Genomic DNA, 20027 nt, shown 5'->3' with positions numbered 1-20027 from the left:
TAGCTATACATAGAAATATATGTAGATATATGTATATATATATTCTAAACAAAACTGTGCGACGAACGGGAACGTGAAACACTAAGTAACAGTTTTTGTGATATTTTTGCTGCTTTTCAATAAAGTGTATATATATATATATATATATATATATATATATATGTACACGTACACACACGTGCGCACGCACCATACTTTTCGGCCTACAATCCAACCGAGTAGATAGTGTTACCGTATAGTGTAAACATTTAAATATCGTCACTATCTTTCCAAATTCGGCTGCATTTCACATGGAAATTTTGGCCCTCCAATGTCGCTTTGGTGTATAAGTCGACCCTTTGGGGCAGTGGCTGTAAATTTGGGCCTGAAAAATTCGACAAAATATATACAGGAAAATACGTTAAATCTGAGACAGAAGTTCGCTTCTAATGCTGTATATGCATGCTTGTGGAAAACTAATTAAACATGTGGGGGCCTTCATCGAGGACATCTCTACCTGAATGTGAGCTAAAAATGATTTCAAATGATAAGGTAAATGATAAAATGAAACGAAAAGTTTGTTTTCACTACAAACAGAATTGGGAAGATTCTTACAAACAGAACGAGAATTTTCAAAATTTGTCTTTAAAAAAGTATTCTAAGGACAGCTTATGAAATGCTGAAGCAAAAATTAATCATGAAAACAAGAAAATACAAAGCATATAAAGGGAATTTTAAAGAACTCAAAGAAAAAAGGGCAAAAAATATATTATCTTACCCTGAGTATTAATATCTATATATACATATGCACATACCTAAATATAAATCCATAATGTTTATCAACGTGTGATAAGAATGAAGAAAACAAAGGAAGAACTTGATATTATTGTATAACTCACGCACACATATGCAACACATACACTCACACACACACACACACACACACACACACACACACACACACACACAAATATATACGAGTGATTTCCAAATTTTGGGAGTTTTTTGCTAAAATTTTATATGAAACGATACTGTAGTTAGAGAGGATTATTTTACCAATAAACAAATGCATTGGTTATAGTTCACTTCAGTTTCTTTATTTACTAATCGGTTAATTAATTCATTAATTATTGGGTATTTTGTCATAAAGAAAACCTTTTCTCGCCGCCAAAGATCTGACACTCCGATAACTTACAGAAGCAGTATACATACTGGAAGCAAAACACACATACACTCAATAGAAAAACTACCATCCACTACCACAGTAAAACAACGAGAATAAAATGTGATTATACATAAACGCTTGACTGACTGTATGACAAGCGCAAAAAGAAAGAAAATCAGCCGTAGATATTCAAATCATTAGAAAGGCTACTGTAGTGGAACGAAAAGTTTATATCTAGTTGATTAATTGCACAATTGATTTGTTAACAATAAAATTGAAGTGTACTTCAAATATTACGTATCTTTATTGACAAACTGATCCTCCCAAAGTACTACACATACACGCATACATACGTACGTACGCACGCACATACATCCATACATACACACACACATACATACATACATACATACATACATGCATACATACATACATACATACATACATACATGCATACATACATACAGGAGACTATGTGCATGTATGTTAGACGATAGAAATTAGACGATAGAAATTGTTTATGTTAAATTTAAATATATCTGTGATAATACGCACATAAATATTACCGTGTGTGTGTGTATATGTATGTATGTACGTACGTACGTATGTGCGTACATACGTACCTATGTTTGTATACATGCTTACACTCATAAATACATATCGACATAATTTATATACGAATTTATGTATGTAAGCCTGTGCGCTTTCATTTACTGAACTAATTAGTTTGAGTGCTGTATGCTGTCTTCCTTAATTAACTGTACCTCACTAATTATTAGACTCACACCAGTGATTATGCTCTACAGTCTGTAGATTCATAATTCAACGACCACCTGCAAGACGCAATATATACAAACCCATTCATATACGAGAACATGCATGTATGTATGTTTACATGTATGTATTAGCTGTAACTGGTCCTTGAAATCTATAATGCCACATTCCTGGAATAGCATGAGTTAATCTCCTCCAGCGCTTTTAACTGCTTCTATGACTCATGGAATGAAAACAGGTTATGTTTGTGTGGGAGGAGGGGGGAATAATGCATAGGGGCGACTCTGTGTGTGTGTGTGTGTACCTGCATGCTTGTGCATGTGTGTTCTTTTACAGATAGAATATAGAGACATTATGCGCAAGAAGTGTCAACCGTTTCCTCAATTAAATTTATGGTACACGCACACACACACACACACACACACGCATATTAGTGGGATAGAAGGTGTTGCCTAGGAAACAAGCACTCAGTTGGTGGCCAAGTTATTGAAAATTAATTATGATAGTCCTACATGAATTTATTCCTTCAAACGTAGCGTTTTTATTCCTCGTAAAGTAGATACAAGCTTCAAAAACCCATTACCTCCGGCAAAACACAAACAGACAATTCTCAGCCAAGAACTTCGTGTTAAACAACGTTTTTTTTTTTTTTTGTGGAGTTTTTTTCTTTTTCCACTGCTTCCCAACCACATGGTTCCAGGTTCAGTCCCACTGCGTGACACCTTAGGCAAGTGTCTTCTACTATAGGCTCAGGCCGACTAAAGCCTTGTGAGTGGATTTATATATATACACTCATCCAAACATAGATTCATCCTATACATATACAAACATAGATAAGAAACTTGCCTCCTAACTACATGGTTCCGGGTTCAGTCCCACTATGTGACACCTTGGTTAAGTACCTTCAACTACAGGCTCGGGTCGACCACAGCCGGAAACTGTTGTCGTGTGTGTGTGTGTGTGTGTGTGTGTGTGTGTGTGTGTGTGTTCATCTATATTTATGTTTCATTGTGTATGTGTTTGTTTTACACCACCGCTTAGCAACCGATGTTGATTTGTGTATGCCCTCGTAACTTAGCAGTTCGGCAAAGGACACCGATAGAATATGCACTTAGCTTTAAAAAAGTTCTGGAGTCGATTCGTTCGATTAAAAACCCTTCAAGGCGGGGGCCACAGCATGGCCGCAGTCTAATGACTAAAACAAGTAAAGGATATGTACATACATACATACATTCATACATACATACATATATACATACATAAAGACAGACAGATAGACATACATACAGACAGACAGACAGACAGACACGTACATACAAGCATGCATACACACATACATGTGTGAACAGTAACGAAGCAATGTACTGCACAGACTTCCACTGAGTCTACCCCGATACTACCCTTCCTAACAACTCCCCCCCCCCCAATCAGTTATCCACCCCGTATATATATATCCACCCGATTAAATGACAGTATCTAATTCTCTTACTTACACAATAGATTGTATTATATACTCAGCTCTTGTTTAACAACAAATAAGCTTTCGTTTCACAAATTGTAACCCCCGCCCCACCCCACAAACCATCCCATTCTCACACCCCACACACGTACGCACACGCTCTCTTTCTCTTTCTCTCTCAATGTCACTTTCCATCTCTATCTCTCTGTCTCTCTCTCTCTCTCTATGTGTGTTTGTGTAGTTGGGCATTTGTATATATATATTTGTATGACTATGTGTGTGTGTGTGTGTGTGTATATATCTATATATATATATATATATATATATATATATATATATCTTAAACGATTCTTCTCACTTTCTAGTCTCTCTTCTTTTATTATCTCGCTAAACCTTTCTCTCTCACTCACTCACACTAGCTCTCTTACTCAATCTCACTTTCTCTCTCCTTCCTTTTCTCTCTCTCTCTCTCTCCCTCCCTCTGTTGCACACACCCGCGCCCGCTCCTCCACGTCTGTATTATTGAGGATGAAGATGATTGTACTTTTGATTAGATCTGGATGAAGGGAATATACACAGCAGGTTCGCAGGACCCAGCGAAATTCCTGTGACCGAGGCCATTAAACCTACGTTTTGTACTTTTGTGAGTTGAAAGCCGCAGTAATAAGAAGGAAAGGACTATGTCCAGAAAGGGGGTTAGGGTTAAATGCAAACATACATACATACATACATACATACATACATACATACATACATGAGCTTGAGAATACATACATAAAACATATAAATCTGCACATACATATATACAGACAGACATATATACATACATACAAAAATACCTCGTTGTTGGTGTTGGAATTCCAATGAAGGAGCCTTGGATCTAGGTTAGAAACCGGCTCTTTCTGTATTGGCAAGAAATCTTGAAATGAAACTGAACAGTGACATACATACATACATACATACATACATACATACATACATAAGCACGCGCAGATCTTTGTATGGGGATGAAAGGGAGGAAGAGAGATTGTGAAAGTGTGAAAAAGAGTTTCACTGATAAGATATTAACCTTTGACAACTTGTAGGAAAGATACAGATCTCAGGAAATGGCGAATGTCAACGTAATGATTACAGGTGTAGAAGCCTGCCGGATGACAGCTGGTTCTTTATTTACCCCACCACCACCACCACCGCTGTTGGTGTGTTTATGTTCCCGCAACTTAGCGGTTCAGTATAAAAAGACACCGACTGAATAAGTACCAGGCTTTTAAAAAATAAGTACTGGGGTCTATTCGTTCGACTGAAATTTTTCAAGGCGGTGCCCCAGCATGGCCGCAGTCCAATGACTGAAACAGGTGAAAATACAAGCAAAGGAATAAGTTTCAATGATTTAATTCCATTGTATCCTTATTTTGTCGCACGAATGAATTAATATGTTACCTTCCATCGTTTTGACAAACGCTTGAAATGGTGTATCTCTTATAAGACACAATGCATTCAGCCAACAACCCCCACCCCACTCCACCCATTACAGGCGATCACATTGTAACGATAGCTGAAGTTCCTTTGAAACTGAGGTAAATAATGGGTGCATTCTCTCTTCTAACCTTTTATTAACATCTTCGAACTTTTAGCTAAAAAAAAAAAAAATACCAAAAAAGTTAAAAGGTAAAATAGAAAATAATCCTATCCTGTTACCGAAAGATACATACCTTGAGATTGTCAGCTGTGTGACCTGATATAATTACGTAGATGTAATATTATTATTCAAAAGGAAATTCGAATCGAGAAGTGAGATTTCAGGATAGAATTTAAACCAAGAAAATTTGCAACCTCGTTCTGAATCTGTTGGCTGTCATTCTTTGTTGTGCGACTGATCAAACGTGGTGTTTAGTTTGAGGAAGAAATTAAACAATATAATAGAAAACATCTACAAACCATTTGGTATGTTGGCACCTTTTTTGCTTTTATTTTCGATTTTAGTTTCTTACTCTATTACTGCTGTTGTTGTTGTTGCTTTGCCTCAGATCAATTGCTGATCCAATAAACCAATGATCAACGGTGTTCGAGTTTTGTTCACCCCGTTCTTTGTTGGATTTTTCTTTTTCCTATATCTGGCACTACATTGTTCAGTGTGTCTTCTCTTCTTTTTCAAGACAATAGTGTGTGATTTGCTTGCTATTTCTAGTAAGTCAAACAATCACATTAAGATCCCATCATATTTTTTTTAATATGACATTCACGAAATATCCTCTTACTGGCGATAATCAATAATTGTTTTCTGACATAAGCATGCAACCAAAAATATTAGAAGGGAACAGTCGACTGGTACTTTATTTTTATCGACTCCCCTGAGGGACGAAAAGCGAAGTAGACTTCGGTGAGATTTTAACTCGGAGCATAAATAGCTGGAACAAATACCGCAAGACATCTTGTATGACGGTCTTACAATTCTACCATTCCACTGCCCCGAGACAACAAATTAGAAGCAACAATGCAAAAAGCCAACGATTAATAGAACAACGATAAGGACTACAAAAACAATTAGTATTGTTATTGATAGTGTTTTTATTGATTGTGTGTGGCAGGTGGTGGGAGTGAAGAATGGAGTAGAAATTACAAATAGATTGACAAAGCGATAAAATACAATGGACATGATAAAGACATACCTGTAACATGCATAAGCGTTTATGTATATGTATGTGTGTCCGTGTGTGTGTGTGTGTGTGTGTGTGTGTGTGTGTGTGTGTGTGTGTGTGTGTGTGTGTGTGCACATTCTCGCACAAACTCATACATACACGCATACAATATACATATGAAAATAATAATGATTGTGTTTCATTTGGAACAATGATAAATAAATATAGATTAGAGTTCAATAATATGTGCTACAATTCTATATCCTTTACAACACAACACAGAGCAATATATCACAATACATCATAATAAAAAGCAATACATCACAATATAATGCAATATAATATATTACAATACGAAATAATCAAACATATCACAACAAATTGCAACATAGAACATTACAGAACACTACATTACAATATAACACAAAACATAGTATAGCACAACACAAAACAATGTTTTACAATATAGTATAACACAATACATTCCAACGGAGTAGAGAACCATAAAATATAGTCGACATATTACAATATATTAATATATAATATAAACGAACACATTATAAAAAAAAAGTGCAATACGGCACAAACATGACAGAATACAGTATAGTACTGTATGTAGCACTACAATATAGTACAATAACAACGAAATATTCTAAGAATGTCTGTTTATCGTTGTATTTCTTGTCACCAAGTCATTCAAGTAATTTGCACCCTATTAACTTTAACTATCTTATTTTATTTCTATCCAACATTTCGATCAGTCTACCACCTTACCGTCTTCAGGTGCCCTATTACTATATTTCGATGTGTATCCTATTTTCTAAGTAGAGTGAGTGTATATATGCGCGTATGGGAGGGTATATGCGCAAATGTGAGTATTTCTTGTAAGTGTATGTATGTATACAGTGTGTGTGTGTGTATGCATGAATGTATGCATGTATATGTGTATGTGTGTGTGCGTGTATGTAAAAAGAGTTGAATTAGATTCGTCCTTTAATTTAGAGGTTTCCAAAAAAAAAAAGATTTCTAATATAGATTCTTCATATTTTGTTGGTAGCTTACTGGCGTAAAATTACGAATCTGAAAATAATACTTGTATATGGTATATTGTGAATTTATGGAAACAAATCCCATAAAACTCAACAATTTTGATAAAAATGGAGAAGAGAAAGTGTTAAAACAGAGAAAAGAAGGTGTTAAAAAGAGAATTTTAATTCGTGCAGACGATCGTCTACTTGATGTAAAAATCATGCAAATTCATGGTTGAATAGAATTAATTAGATTAAATTAAATTAATTATATATCACTGTACTCTTCAGTGCAAGAAGTATTAACAAAATTTTTACAAAGGACTTGAGAAAGTAAAAAGCAGAATAGAATATAGGAGATTCATATTTATCCTTATGAGAAAGAAAGATATGTGTGAGTCCAGTTCTTTTATCAAGTCCTTTGTAAAAAATTTGTTTATACTGAAGAGTACAGTGATATATAATTAATTTGATTTAATCTAAGTAATTTAATTAATTAATTTTAATCAACCATGAATTTGCATGATTTTAATATCGCTGTACGAAACGATCATCTGCAGGAATTAAAATTCTCTTATATATTTTAACACCTATTCTCCATTTTTATCAGAATTGTTGAGTTTTATGAGATTTCTTTCCATAAATTCACAACACACGATATACAAATATATATATATGTATGTATATATGTGTGTCTGTGTGTATGTATACACACACGCACACACATATATATTAGAATTATATACCACCAATGTGTGTTTTAAGTTTTTGCAAAGATCAACCTGAATTTTTTGTTGGACCTTAAATCGAAAATTATAGGGAGAATTTTAGATTCCCGATTGATTTAAATTGCAGTTGGACATACTACACTAAAAATGAACAGAAAGGTCTTAAATTGGACATAGCTGACAATCTGCCCACAGATTATCATTCATCTATCCACGGAGGTGAAATGAGCCTCTTCCTAAAACAAAAATAAAAGCTCTTTGTGAGGACTTTTATTTTTGTTTTACGTCAGATATTTGCGGGTCCCACCTTGGTTCCCCAAGCTTCGGGTTGATCTTATGAAGTATGTCCCCGACCGTGGCCTCTGATCCCAGATCAGATATGATCTTGCGTTATTTCAGTACTTATTTTTGTTGTATGCTTTCATGGTGCTGCTGAGTCTGACTGCAGCTTTGAGTGTTAATTATGTTTATATGACGATGTCTACATTCCATGAAGATTATATATATATATATATATATATATATATATATATATATATATATATATATATATATATATACATACATACATACATATATATATATATATATATATATTATGATTGACCGTTGACTGAACACTATTCAAATTTTTTTTCTCCGTGTTTTTCTCCTTGTCTCCGTATTCTTTCTGTTGAAGAGCGTAGCTCGAAACGTCAAAGACTTTCCGTATTCCCGAGCGTCATACTAATATATACTTTTGTTATTTACACCACCTGTCCTCGTCTGTTGTTATTTTTTGTATATTCTCCCATATATATATATATATATATATATATATATATATATATATATATACACACACATGCATACATATACATTTATTGTATGATTCATTCTGTAAATAAGAACATATGGACTGGTTGTAGTTTATCTTTTTTATCAATTAATTAATTAATTAATTAATTAGCATGTCGTATTATCAAAATTGTTAAAAGATCTGGCAAAATGCCTAGCAATTTTTATTCCGGCTCTTCACGTTGTGAGTTCAAAACCGGAGTCGATAAAACGATAGCGTTAATCTTATGCTGGGGTGGGGAAAACCCCGCCCGCGGGCGTAATCGTGCCCACGAGCCCATTTTATTGCGCCCGCATGCTGGTATATTCGTATGTACAAATTATAATAAATTTTTCAATTATAAAATTTATACAATATGCGTATGCCTATTTCCACTACGACTTAAAACGGTTAGACTCGGACATAAAATCGTCCGGTAATTGCCATTTGTATGGAAATTTTGTTTTCACTATAAAACACATATTGCTAGGTTTGTACCACCCCGTGAGGCCCAACTACACTAGATGAAAAATATAGAATACCTCATAAGTAATATAAATGTGCTAAATTCAGTGGCGGCGTTAATGAAGATGTTACGCATTAATTTAATGTGTTAAACTTATCTTTATTAATGTATATCGAATTATACATAGATATATACAAGATTTACACAGAGTTAGAACCTCTTTCTTTGGAAATTTTCACCCGCCGCACTAAAATGTTTCTCCACTCCTGGTCTAATGCAAGAGAGGATATAAGCAACTAACTCCTCCCTCGCAAATTTACGACCTTTTCTCTCTTTAAGAAATTATAACTAATTAATCAAATAATAAAATGTGCGCGTGTGTGTATGTGTATGCATGTTTGTGTGTATGTGTGTGGATAGAGAGAGACAGAGAGACAGCGGGAGAGAGAAACTGAGAGATTAGAACGTTGTCTCTGTTATTGTCTTTAAAGCTGTATAAATATTTAATGTGTATCAAAGAAAAGTAATCCAATTTGTTAATTCATGGAAAAGTATAAAACCCAAATTAAAAGTAGTTCCTTTGTTTCAGATTGCTGGAGTGTTGTTTTATTTCTTTTATTTCTTTTTTTTTTAAACCTTTTTGTTTTACTGTTTTTCGTTTCTAATCAATTGTTTTTCCTTGTTGCTTCTTTCAGTTGGGTCCCAGCAGCCAATCAGACAGAAGAACAGCCAGACCCGAACAGCAATCTGGCCAATGGTTCATGGCAAATGGATTTACCGCATGGCATTCTCAAGAACAGTCCCACGGGATTGGCAAATCACAATGATAACAGTCCAAGGAATACTGGAAGTACGCCGACAGAAATCGGAAATGGAAGTGACGTAGGCTCAGACAATATGACCAGCGTCTCGGCTACCGGTGTAGGTAGTCGGACGTCGCTGGTCAAAAAAAAGGTTGTGCATTCCCTGCCCCAAAATAACACGGTGTTACGTTATGATCCATCGACGGAGTTAACCGAAGCTTTAATTATAGGCCCAGAAGAAGGGAAAGGTGGCCATATTTCACACAATGGTGACGCAGGTTAGTTAGAGATTACATACAAAATCAAATTCTGCCACTTACTGGATTTCAGAGATATTGTTATATCAACTGGCTCGATTAAAATATCCGAACCGAGAATATCGAGTGACACATATTGCTTATCGTTTCGTGATATCACATTCCTTCTTCACACTGATCACAACACAAGTGTGCATTATTCGATCGTCGTGTGAGGATGTTGACGGTGATAGTAATGGTTGTTGTGATACAGGTGATGATGATGATGATGATGATGATGATGATGATGATGATGATGATGATGATGATGATGATGATGAATGGGAGGAGCGTAGCAAGGATGGTGGTGTTAGATGATCATGATGTGATGGCGATGACGGCGCCTAACAACTTCTGCAGATGTTTAACGATAAGCTGCGATGTTTTACCTCAGAGCAGGGAGTGGCAAACTACGGCCCGCGGGCCAAATTCACCCTCCCCTCCAACACGTCATTTCACCCTTCGTTTTATCATATCTTATTAAGTATATTGTGTTACATACAAGAATTCTTTTTTTTTCTTTTGATACCTAGTTTTTGGTTTTGTTTTTTTTGGGGGGGGGGGGGTTTGCTTCTCTGTCTCTTTCCCCCCTCCTCTCCTCTCTCTCTCTCTCTCTCTCTCTCCCTTTATCTACCTTTATCTACCTTCTAGATAGCGAATGTTAAAAATTACTGTAAAACAAACGCCATATTTTTGCAATGGCTTTAACTGAATCAAAGTTTTACATGGCTTCTAACATAGATGCAAGGGCCAGCGATTTTGAAGGAAGATGTTAATCGATTACATCGATCCCAATACTTGAATGGTACTTTATTTTCATCAACCCCGCTAAAAAAAAAAATTTTAATTAAAATTTCCAAAAATGCGATATTTTAAACAATGAATGTTATCACCTTCCCTAAGCAACACAGACTAACAGTGCTTCATGCGCTGTCACAATATTATTTATATGCAAAATCTCCTTTCTACCTGAAGAAGGGTGTGGCCTTGTATAGGTTACAAATCAACACTTCCGTTCTCTGCCCACCAAGTCCACCATCTGCGTTCGATTCCCAGTTTGGTGCTGTTATATTTTCATTTAAGTCATTATTAACAGCGTCTTTTAGAAACTATTTCTACGATCTCAACATTCTTTATTGGCTACGTCGCCATCATCATCATCATCATCATCATCATACTCAACAAGTGCTCATTTACCTTATTTCCGGTGCTATTAGTAAGACTGCATTTAAGATGGTATTCAGTTAATTGTGCTCACGTGTACAAGTGCTTAAACACTACAAACATACTCGCTTCTACACGCATACGTATCCAGCATGTAACCTCATATGAGTGTGTGTGTGTGTGCACGTTTTCATTAATTCCACTTGAAGACTGAATTCCCAAAATACGTGTTGAGTGGTCTCTTTCATTGTTTATAAAAAAAAAAAACCTTTTCGAGATTTTACACAAATATTTAGCAATAAATAAATAAGTTCATATATATATATATATATATATATATATATATATATATATATATATATATATATATATATATATATATATATATATATATATATATATATATATATACATATACATATACATTTATACATATATATATATATATATATATATATATATATACACATATGCATATACATATATACATTTATACATATATATATATATATATATATATATATATATATATATATATATATATACATACATATATACACACACATACACACACACATATAGATATATACATATACATACATAAATATATATATATGCATGTATATATATACGTAATTTTGTATAAACATATCTGTAGCCGTGTTTATATCAGTGTATATTTATTTATTCATTTTTGTTAGCTTTTTTTTTTTAATTATTTGAATTCCTGTTGCAAAGAAGTGACTAACAGACTTCCAAAGTTCCATCGCTGAAACTGAAATAACATTTAGGCTCTGGTGTACTTTTAGTACAGTGAAGGCGCGTGGCTTAGTGGTTAGGAGGATTCAGTGTGTGTGTGTGTGTGTGTGTGTGTGTGTGTGTGTGTGTGTGTGTGTGTGTGTGTTGGATGGCCGTTAACTGCTCATGAGCTCTTCCGCCCTTTGACAGTCTTATTTTTCGTCCTGCAAGGTGTACATATGTATGTCTGCATGTATGTATGCGCGAGGACGTGAAAATACCTGGGTTGGTGTCAGGGCGCGCAGTGGCCCACTGGGAGTTGGAGGCCCCTCTGTTGTTGTCACAATATCTCTGTAGGAGAAGGAAATTCTGAGAGAAAACCTGCGACACTGTCAATATACGATGATATAGAATGGTTTTTCATTTCGAGTTTATGTTGTCCATGTCCAAATTCACAGGCATCGCTTTAAAAAAAAGACTAATCACGAAAATGGTTGATAGGAGCATCGCATGTCTGGGTCTTTCGATCAGGCGATGGCAATACTTGAACACAAGTTTGCAGCCATTATGTATGTGTGTATGTATGTATGTATGTATGCTTGCAAGTATGCATGTATGTATGCATGTATGTACATGTATGGATGTTTATGTGTAGCCATATATGAATGTACGAATTCATATATGTGCGATGTGTGTGTGTGTGTAAACAGGGTTTTGTATCTACCAACAACCATACCACAACCACTTTCAAAAAGCCTTTACTCTATATCGCTGTTATCTCCCCTTTCTACCTCTCCCGTCACTGCTAGACACCGACTTCAACCTATCGTCTGCACTGTTCAATCATTCTAATGACAACTAAAAAATCTTTCATTGCCGCCACTTCTAACGAATGAGCCATGCCCTCTTATCTTGACATAAGCCATCAGTCTCACTTGAACCCTACATCTGTCCACTCTCCACTCGACTATCAACTCAGACTTTATAGTTGAACCCATATCGTCTTTCTCGCCGCCAAAAACTTTAAGACCTTTCATCAGTTAGGAGGAGGGACTGGGGGGATGCAGCATTTGTTGTTGTTATTCTAGTAGTAGTAGTAGTAGTAGTAGTAGTAGTAGTAGTAGTAGTAGTAGTAGTAGTAGTAGTAGTAGTAGTAATAGTAGTAGTACAGAGGAAGAGAGAGACGAAGTAGAAGAGAAAACAATCAGGAATACAATCTCTCAGAATAGCCTTTTATTCTTTTATTCTTTTTACTGGTTTTAGTCATTTACTGCGGTTATTCTAGGCACAGCCTTCAAGGGTTTTCAGACAATCAAACCTTACTTCAGCATAGTATGTGTCCTGTGCTACACACACACACACACACACACACAACTGAAAAAGGCATACACACAAAATAACATATATTGATACACGTACAGGTATATACAAACACAAAACATGAAGTCAGCTTGATTTGCTACAAATAGCTACCAAATCTCCCTCCTACCTACTTATAAAAAAAAACTGCATAGTATAACCATAAATGCATTATGATTGAAAAAAAAATGCGAGATGGCTTTCGGTGGGGTAGGGATAATATGCAGTTAAAAGTCAAAATATTTTATTTGCTATTAATAATTTCCCAAGCTTTGTATAAGTATTTACAATATTTGTATTTATACTAGCTTTATCGAACCAGTCTGGATGTTGTGGTATATTTGTTTGCCAAGCTCCAGACTATACTAATCTAAAAATAGGATACTTGATGATGATCAGATATCGAACTGATCGAAACAAAGTATAGATATAACTGTTGTATATAAACACTCTAAATTTTAATCTTGATTTCAAATTTTGGCACAATGCCAGCAATTTCAGGGAAGGAGGTAAGTCGATTACATCGATCCCAGTGCTCAACTGGTACTTATTTTATCGACCCCGAGTGAGTGTCTCAGGTTTATACTCTCTCTTTCTCCCCCTCTCTCTCTCCCTCCCTCCCTCCTTCTCTCTCCCTCCCTCCCTCTGTACGTGTATGTTTATGTGTGCGTATTTGTGTGAGGCATATTTATGTTGTTTTATGTTTAGATGTATCTGATGTTCTTTGGTGTTGGTGGTGGATTTTGCAGACACTACTTGTAGTTTGAAGCCAAATTTCAAGGTATTTCATGTATTGTTGGAGTAATAAGATTAAAAAGATGAGATTGTGATGCTATCTGCACATGCGAGTGTGTGCACGGTTCGGGAACCTGTACGAATGTCGTATAGGTATAAGTTTTAAAAGAAGGGGTAAAAGAACGCACCTTAGTGGTACGCCGATGATACATTACACATTTTCAGATGTCTTGTTACTGTACTAAACAAAATGTTTAGCGACCACAGAAGCAGTTGGTTAAAGCTACAGTGATGGATGTTGTGGAAACCCCAGTTAAGCAGCTGTTCAGTTCTGATATATGAGGTGGATAGATTTTGTTGATGTATGTATGATGTAGGCAAGGTGGTGATCGAGGGCAGTGGGGAAGGGTGGCTATATGAACCTCTTACCTGCCACCTACCCTGGCATCTCTTTCTATATTTCTCAGAAACCATCCTTCAACTTCGTTGGGGTCAACCAGAGCGAGGTCGGTGTATAATAGTGTCCCCTACACCTCACATTGTCGGGACTGCTGGGTTCGGCGCTATCGTATTTCGTGTGTGTTGTGTGTCTGTGAATACGTGTGTGTGTATATATATATATATATAGAGAGAGAGAGAGAGAGAGTGTGTGAGAGAGAGAGAGAGAAAGCTTTCTACGAGAACTCTTCCACTACTACATATATATAGATTTATATATATATATGTATATATCTATCTATCTATCTATATATATATATATATATATATATATATATATATATATATATATATATATATATATATATATATATATATACATACATATATATATAGATTTATATATACACACATATATATATATATATATATATATATATATATACTCATACATTTATATATAAATTATATACACACCCACACATCAACGTATCCGTGTGAATGTATATGTATGTACGTATGTATGTGTGTGTACATCTCTACACCCTCTCTTTACTTTCTCTCACCACTTGTTTTTTGCCTTCTTTTTCTCTTTTTCTCCATCACGCCTCGGTCTCACCCCCTTTCACTTTCACCCACTCTGTCTCTCATACTCTCTCTCTCTCTCTCTCTCTCTCTCTCTCTCATTCTCCATCTCTTTCTCTCTCGCTTATATAATTACGTACACATATACATACACACTTTCACTCATAAACTAGTTGATCTGCCTTATCTTGAAACATTTGTGTGTAAACGTTCATGTATGTATGTGCATATATGTCTAAGAGTGAGTGTGCGGTTTGTACGTCTTATCAAAACAGGAATCCAGCAACCAAAATGTATTCAGTCGAATTCCTTGTCTTTCATAAACGACATATTAAGCATTCAAATCTAGCCTCCTGAGTTCTTTATTCTGGCCGCAGTCAAATGACTGAAACAAGTAAAAGAACATGTGTGTGTGTGTGTATAGTTCAAATTTACAGAAAACAACAAGCAGGTGTACTAGTTTAACGCTCGGGAGGAATGGGAAAGCCTTTGACGTTTCAAGCGTACGTTCTTATATATATGATCATTTAAAAGATAGCTATACAGAAGGGCGTATAAAAAATTACATAAATACTCCTCTCTCTCTCTCTCTCTCTCTCTCTCTCTCTCTCTCTCTCTCTCTCTCTCTCTCTCTCTCTCTCTCTCATATCTGTGAGGTTCGAGTATGAACTCTGCAGGTTTTTATCTACCTATCCAGGATGAACCACCATGAAGGATATGATTATGAGTATAGCTCCATAATTAACCATCTCGGATTCTACTTTTATTTATCACTAGACTATGACCTATCAGTATATACGCCTATCTATAAAAAAATTACTATGAACTCTCGCTCTCCTGATTTTCCTGTTTCTCTGCCTAATTTATACATATTTATATTCACTTCTGTATAGCTATTTTCTAAGTGATTTTTGATGCCGTTAACAATTGCCAGTTCCTGTTTTATTGTATTATACTTTGATTAGCTCGTCCGATACATTGCCTATAGTCAGCTCTTATTTGCCTGGGCTCTGTCTCCTTTCGTTTGACGTTAGATTTTAGGCGTCTGGTCTGGTCTGGTCTGATTTCGTCTGTGCATTCATTCTCTGTATCAATTATATGCCTTTTTCCTCTTTAAAAAAAAATTTTTTTACGTATTCTTCTTATCCATTATATCCATTACACACATATGCATACACACATACACACACACACACGTGCGCGCGTGTGTATGTACGCATATATAATATATCCATAGATATATGCGAGAATGCGCTTGCGTGAATGTGTAGATGCATACATACATACATACATACATACATACACTAACACGCATAAATAATGTACACATACATGCACATACATATATGTGTGAGTGCGCTTGCATGTATGTCTGGATCTATATATGTGTATGTATATATATATATATATATATATATATATATATACGTACGTACATATATATATATATATATATATATATATATACACACACATTATACATACATACAGTTTAATTGATATGAACTTGTGAACTTAACTTCCGGTCATAAAATCTGTGATGTTTATGCCTTTTTATTTGACTGTAGGGTTCGGCGTAGTGGGGAACGGGTGGTGGTATGGTTGGTAATAGGGTGGAATGGAGACGGGAGGGGTGTAGGGGGTAGTTGGAAATGGCGTGGGTTAAGTACTAGGAGGTTAGGTTTAGAGTGTAGGGGGGCGGGAAAATAGTGGGACTGGTTTAAGGAGAACATCGGAAGTGATCGTGGTGGTGTCGATGTAGATGGTGGCGGCGCGCATGTTGCGGTGAGGTAAGAAGGTAGTGTGAGAATTTAGCTGGGGTGGCGGGGTGGCGGTGGTTGTTGGTGATGCGGGTGGCGGTGGTGATAGGTGAGGAAGAAATTAATGACGAGGTGGTTGGCTAAGTGAGTGGGTGGGATGAAATAATAAATTGATGGGAGGAGTGGCGGGGTGAGTGAGATGTAGTTAAGTAGGGGTGGAGGGTTGACGTGGGTGGGGAAGGAGGTGGGGGTAGGCAATTTTTGGGGTAGGTGTAAGTAGGTAGGGAAGGTGGAGAGGACGAGAACTATGAATGTTGGTGCTGGTGTGTTGTTGGTGGTATAAGGTATTGGTAGTAGTAGCTGTGGTGGTGATTGATGATGGTTTATGGTGATGGCGTTGGTGTTGTGGTGGTGGTAGTAATGTATTTCTAGTAGTAGTAGCAGCAGCAGTAGCAGCAACAGTAGCAGCAGTAGTAAGTTAGTAGTAGTAGTAGTAGTAGTAGTAGAAATCTGTCTCATATGTTTGCAAATCCCGTTCATCCACCACCACCAACAACAACAACAGCATCTCTTTCTTTCCTCTCTTGTAGTAGTAGTTAGTAGTAAGTTTAGTGGTAGCGTCTTGGTAGTGGTTTTGTGGTGGTGTCGTAGTAATCGTCTGTAGCAATGAAATACTGAATCTAGTGTTATAGTACTAGTGGTGGTAGTGTTGTAGTGGTAGCGTTAATGTTGTTGTTGTAGTGGTAGTGGTAGTGGTAGTGGTGATTATGGTGGTGGTGCTGCTGCTGGGGGTGGCGGTGGTCTTAGTGCCGTAGTGCTTATTGGTGATAGCATTTATCGGTGGTGTAGATATAGCATGTGTTGTAGTAGTGGTGCTAGGGTTCTAGTAGTAGCCACGTTGACCATGGAACTATGCCGCACTGGCCCAGAGTTCCAATCTCGAAGTAGAAAATATTAGTACCAGTAATATATTGAGGCAGATCTAACACCTTTTAGACACAAAAAAAACTAAGATAATGAGCGAAATATTTTTTTATTCGATGGTTGAAGGGTCCCCCCCCCCATAATATTGATTGAAACTAATTTAATAATTTTATTGATCTTCTCTTACTCGCTTTTAGCGAAGTTAATAAGCCACCATTTTGGCTTGTTAAGAAATTTATTCTGTGCTCTTTTAATGGTTAACGAGTTTATCGACGCTCTACTTAACTCTTTAAGTCTATTTTTGAGGTTGGACGTCAGAGGCAGAACTTTCGCTTTTTTGTTAAAGTACTGTATGTTAGCGTTCTTTTATATTTATGTATCTATTAATGTGTGTGTGTGTGTGTGTATAAAGGCGCGTGGTCCCTGAAAGAATGGAAGTCGACCTTCCCGAAATTTGAACTCAGAACAATAAAGACGGATGAAATGTCACCAAACATGGGGTACTAACGATTCTGCCAGCTCACCTCGATAATAAAGGGAACTATTATCTTGATTAAATATATCAGTTGAAACCAAAACTACTTATTTCTTCCTCATTTTGAACAGTAAATGGACTTTCTTTTCAACCTACAGTTTAATTTGCTAATATGTATATATATATATTTGTTTAATAAGCTTTAAGAACGAAGCATTACGGCCGATTGTCACAATTCGTTTCCTAAATGTTTTATTCTTGGTGATGAAACCGCTGTGAGTTCATTATTTGAAAGTGGTTGTTATCGTTGTTAGCTAGTAACTAGATCTTCAAATAAACGTATGTGTATTTATGCATTCTTGTATGTATGTATGTATATATATATATATATTGTAAAATAAGTTTGCCTACATGGAAACTCGTTGCGGGAATAGTTACTCCCTGTGGTGGAAGTACAGCTCTCTCCCCACAGATTTACTGCAATTTAAACAGTGAAGCCTATTTATACAGCGGAGCTAAATATATGTTTATTAAACATAACGTATGTTTCACTTCCATTTTATCCAAACACTGACTGTCTGGCTGCCCGACTGTTTGTTTGTTTGGAGGTCTGTGTCAGTACTTCAGCTTCTATGTGTATAAGTGTGCGTGCCTATCTATGTGCACGTATGAATAAATAAATATATATTTATATATTTAAATATTTATTTATACGCGCGTATACGCACACACACATACAGAGAGAGAGAAGGGTAAGAGGTAGGAAAATTGATTCAATATTCTTCTTTGCGTCACTGTCTCTCTCCCTCTCTTTTGTTCAGATGAAACAAACACTCCTGATGAGTATTTCAAAATGAGATGAAACTCTGTGGGTTAACTCCATGGTATATTTACACAAATGTGGTATACATACATGCATTCACACGCACACACACACACACACACACACACACACACATATATATATATATATATATACATATATACATGCGTATATATATATATATATACATATATGTATGTATATATATATATATATATATATATATATATATATATATATATATATATATATATATATACGCACATCCATACATAAGTATGTTATCTTCCACTTTTAATTCTGTGAAGTTTCCTTGTAAGGAGTTTCCATGTACGTATGTCACATTTTGAACGAGAAAAATTTTGCGCATTTTTACGTATGTATGTATGTATGATGCTAGGTAGGTAGGTAGGTAGGTGGGTAGGTAGGTAGGTAGGTGGGTAGGTGGGTAGGTAGGTAGGTAGGTAGGTGGGTAGGTTATTCAAATCCTGCTGTTACTAATACTCAAAATTACAAAAACAAAGACAAAAACAAAAACAAAACGAAAAACAAGATACATATATTCAGATGGAAAATAAATTGGGGAACGAATTCTGAAACCAATTATAAACATATTTTATGGTTATCTTAATGACTTAACTTTCTGATACTCAAGTTAAATCGCATCTACTTGTGTTGCACGAAGTAAATATCAGCCACTCGTTTCCCTTCATCAGTGAAAAGGGAAAACAGTATGGCACTAGAGTACGAACTCTGCGTCTATCTTGTATCTTTTACTTGTTTAGGTCATTTGACTGCGCCCATGCTGGGGCACCGACTTTAAGGGTTTAGCTGAATGAATCGACCCCAGTATATATATGTATATATATATA

General features: G+C 35.8%; 1 protein-coding gene across 22 annotated transcripts in view; it reads left to right on the top strand.

Moving 5' to 3' along the window:
• Positions 1-20027, top strand: part of LOC106867546 (proton channel OtopLc) — a 271069-nt gene that overhangs the window by 203446 nt on the left and 47596 nt on the right. For 10 of the 22 annotated variants that reach the window (XM_014912449.3, XM_089361823.1, XM_014912446.3 and 7 more), the window contains exon 2: positions 9751-10136. The exons of 8 other annotated variants lie outside the window; for them this stretch is intronic. In XM_014912449.3, coding sequence (XP_014767935.1) covers positions 9751-10136 — 386 coding nt within the window. Of the gene's footprint in view, positions 1-5141; positions 5322-9750; positions 10137-20027 lie in introns of those variants that run through there. 4 more of the 22 variants (XM_089361829.1, XM_089361828.1, XM_089361831.1 and 1 more) reach the window with 3 other exon arrangements.

Source organism: Octopus bimaculoides, chromosome 13, assembly GCF_046866305.1.
Source record: "Octopus bimaculoides isolate indiv1 chromosome 13, ASM4686630v1, whole genome shotgun sequence".
NCBI lineage: Eukaryota > Metazoa > Mollusca > Cephalopoda > Octopoda > Octopodidae > Octopus > Octopus bimaculoides.
This window is presented reverse-complemented; position numbering and strand designations above follow the sequence as displayed.